We start from the raw sequence: 4,105 nt of genomic DNA on the forward strand, positions 1-4,105 counted from the left end.
AAAAGACTATCCTATCAAATGTTGACACTGTTGCACTTTACTTGCAGAAGAGTCTGATCTGGCTTGTACTGGAAAGCAGCGAGGAATTAGTTTGCATTTTTTCTGGGAAAAATTTACAACACCTGGAAACTCTTAACTCAATACTTTAATCACTATGATTACTCCTCTGAATGTACATGTTCCTGCCCACTCAGATGGTGTTATATTTTGGAGTCAAAATTTCTCTTGCTGTGGAACAAGGGTGACCTCTAGTGCTTCCAACAAGTCAGTTCCAAGCAAAGCTAAATGTTACAGAACAAGAACAAAAACAGCTATAAAAACTGAATGCTTAATAAAGTTGGGTGATTGGTATCTACCAAAAACTTAATCCTCCAAAGGTTAAGATTTAAAAGCAATTCTCCTTTCTCCATAAAGTATAATCGTTTAGATTACAATTTTAGACTGACATAGAAGTTCAAAATTATTTCAGAAATCAAGATAAAGGTCAAAACCAGAAACAAAGTAGGAATCCTTGACTGCTACTCCATGAATGAAGTATAAACTTTCACAGATGTCAAACACCATACTTTGTGCTACATACTTGCTAACTTTCCAGAACAGAAAGCGAAAGTAGCTCCTACAGAAAAATGAAAACATGGCATAAATCTGAAAAATTTCAAGTATGTCATATTTTCCTGGTTTTTAGCTGAGACAGAGCTAGGCTTCTTTTTAGTATGTAGAACAGTGCTGGTTTTTACTTTCAGCACGGGATTTGTTACGAGATATTCATAACAATATATAAAACCAACATTAATTGCAAGCAGTTATTAAAAGACATTCAATACTACAAAAATTACTTTTTGACACATTTTTTTTTCACTGTGTCAATCTGTCTTTATGTTTCACATTGTTATTTCTATTATTATATCTATAGGCAACTACTTCTCTAATTTCATCCAAACTATACAACTTCAGCCTGTCTCTCCAGTCCTTGGGTTTTTACTTTGTGATCTTTTTGCTTCAATGCTCAAGGGAAACATACTAGGACAGGAAGGAGAACAATGATCACTTTCCACAGGCAAAATTACAAGTAATCCTTTTAGGAAAAAAAGAGCTTCCTCTACATGCAAATCCCCACCCTGCGCTTAAGTAAGCAATGGGCTACACAAAACACAGAGAGCGTATATGGATACAATTTAAACATAATTACATAACAAGTGAAACTGCATCTAGATTTCTTATGGGTACCTTTACAATTCCAACAGCTTTGATGGAAAATTTTTACTGAAAGCAAAGTATGTGATAAACTCAGTTTCCAAGAAGACTAACTAGCCAACACTCTAGTGATGCTACCCAGAAAAGAATGAGTCTCAGTCTAGAATTTTTAAAGAAGTCGTAATTATGCAAGCATATTTAAGGTCAAATGCAAAATTTCATTCTATCAGTCAAGGCAAATGCAAGTTATGTGTAACACTTATTTGAATCTTCCCCTTTGCCACCAAATATCAAATTTTGAATAAATTACATGGTGCCAGGGCTTTCAGAAATACATTTAAAAGTTCAAGCACTTTCCTATACTGTTTTTTCACATAATTTTTTGAAGTTTTGAGATCAAGGTTTTTTCAATCTTTGCATAAAAGCGAAAGTGAAAAATATTATCCAGAAAGGAGACAACAGGAAAAAAAAATATGCCTCTGAAAATGTTTTACAATAAAAACAGAAGTGTGATCTTAATCATGTACACTGCTTTGCCTCTAGTATGATCACATATTACAGAGATAAAAGCTACACAACCTGCATACTCTGCCTGTACAAATAGAAAAAATGCAAACATTTTTATCCATATCATAAAGCATTTTCACAAACAGACATTAAGTGAACAACATGCTGCTTACCTTGTAAATTCCAGGACGTTTAGCAGTTCGTATCTCTCTTCCTGTCCCAACTGAAGAATAAAAAAAAAAAAAAGAAAAGGTGAGAATTAATGCAAAAAGTCTCAAGCAAAAAAACCAAAATCACCAAACATCTCAATAGATATGTACCACAATGCAGTTATTCAGAAATCATTAAATACAAGAGGAGTAAATACAGCACATCATAATGTTTCTCCAGTGTACTTACAGATTCTATGATTACTGAGTCAGGTGTCCTTCCAGTGAATACAAAACGAAGATGCCTTGCTGCTCTGACCAATGCTCCTTCATCTGCAACAAGTCAAGTAGTTATTTTACAGATGTACCAGAAAACTGTTAGTTTACCACATGAATTACTGGACACAGTCCAAGCTTTTCTACTTTTGACTTCCTTTTTCCTTTACAGATTTTAAAATTACATGTGGTGCTGGAAAGAACTCTGTTTCTCCTTTTAAAAACCAATGAAATGAGTTTACAGTTCAGAGAAAATAATCCCTCAAAGGAACATGTCTCTCAGCTCAGTAATGAGAACATCCTCTTCAAAGCACCTAGGCAAGCATCTTCCTCAGTAGGGCACTGGACAAGATACATTTATTTTTGTGTAAGATCTGTTTCAGAAGAGAAGAGTGGTAAGTCATTCCTGTAAGTAATGCATAACTTCAATGCCTACACTCAGGAAACATTTCAAGCAGCAACCCAGTCTCTCATAGACATCAGTTGTCTCCAAATGGTTCAGGATGTCAGAAAGGAATTTGCTTGCAATGCCCAATAAAACATTGCCATGGCTCAGTTAGCTTTATTTATGGCTATACCTCTGCCCTTGTCTTCCAATTGCTGGAGGACAGAATTTAGAGAGATAGCCACCTAGGAGCTGGGGCAGACAGGGAAGAGGAAGGCTGGAGACTTTCTGTGCTTCATGTAATTTCTCCCATCCTAACTTTTTATAAGACATTAGCTCAGCCAAGCTGAGCATAATTTAATCATTTTGCCTTACTTCATTATTTCCTGAATTCAGAAAGTCTTCTGAAGCACAGTAGGCTCAAACCAGACCTTCTGCACTATAACCTTTTCTCACTCTGTAGTAGAACTTACCACAAATTTTATCCTATTAAAAACATTTCTTTTTCATTCTAGATTGCAAACACAGTCTCTGTCCTAAATCAATGCTAGGGTTACTAAGTACAGAATAGGTTCAAAAGCAAGGACATCAGTTTGTCCCCTGGTTTGATTTTTATTTGTATTTGAGCAATTCCTTCAGACTTCCACAGCAATTTGAGAACATCTTAGGAGTGCTATATGGTTAAACATCCTTTGCCCTTACATAATCCACAGGACATCCACATGTATTTTTCTAAAGCAAATTAGAAAAGTCTAAAATTAGAAAAGGCTTTTATGACAAAACTGATTTTAGCTGACACCAATTATTTTTTGAGGGATATGTTTTTTAATATTGGAAGATACTTCAAAAAACAGTAAACTTTGAATAAAATTTGCTTGTTAAGTTCACAGAATACTTCACATTCACTCAGTTATTTGAGTCTCACCTGGAGATGCTGCTTGATATATAATTTTATCACCTTCTCTTTCTGGAACTGCTGTATGACACACTGCCATCATTGTCAAAAACTCACATATTACAGGTGCAGTTGGCTACGAAAAAAGTCATAGTATGATTAATCATTTAAGCAATGAATAAAAACAGATACGAACAAATAATAGTAAAGAAAAACTTATTGAAATATTTTTCCTCTCCTTTAAAAACTATCAACAACTAAACAAAACAGACACTATCTGTACACTAATTTAAGCATACAGAATATCTTCTTGCTGCTCTATGTTGCTACTAGCTATATAGATAGAATTTAGTACCATTTGCTATCATAACAATCAAAAGCAGATAACCAGAAACACAGGATAACTCAAATGAGAACTTATAGGGAAGGTAAGTCTGAATGCTCTATTGAAAGGATATTACTTTATTCACTGAAGTATCTTTGGATGTTGTCTTTTTTACCAAAAACATTCACTCTTACATTACTTTTTTCTAATATTATATTTGACAACACTTTTTAGGAACCTTCAGAAAGATGCAGCAACCGAAAGTGAAAATCATGTGGGAAATGTTGCAAGGTCAGGCAGACAGCTGTTAAAGGAAGATATTTAGATCAATGTCTCAGGCACCTGAAAGTCTACAAAGCTGAAACGATTTTGAA

The 4,105-nt window shown here is 34.5% G+C and overlaps 1 protein-coding gene across 1 annotated transcript in view; it reads right to left on the reverse strand.

Moving 5' to 3' along the window:
* The window catches only part of ATP8A1 (ATPase phospholipid transporting 8A1), a gene marked incomplete at both ends in the record, with an annotated part of 38,983 nt that extends 35,441 nt beyond the window's left edge, over positions 1–3,542 (reverse strand). The window contains 3 exons of the mRNA XM_029085753.1: positions 1,875–1,924; positions 2,101–2,183; positions 3,437–3,542. Of these exons, the coding sequence (XP_028941586.1) occupies positions 1,875–1,924; positions 2,101–2,183; positions 3,437–3,542 (239 nt within the window). The remainder of the gene's footprint in view (positions 1–1,874; positions 1,925–2,100; positions 2,184–3,436) is intronic.
* Between the last annotated feature and the right edge of the window lie 563 nt (positions 3,543–4,105).

This window comes from Antrostomus carolinensis, unplaced genomic scaffold (assembly GCF_000700745.2).
Source record: "Antrostomus carolinensis isolate BGI_N321 unplaced genomic scaffold, ASM70074v2 scaffold10297, whole genome shotgun sequence".
Taxonomy (NCBI): Eukaryota; Metazoa; Chordata; class Aves; order Caprimulgiformes; family Caprimulgidae; genus Antrostomus; species Antrostomus carolinensis.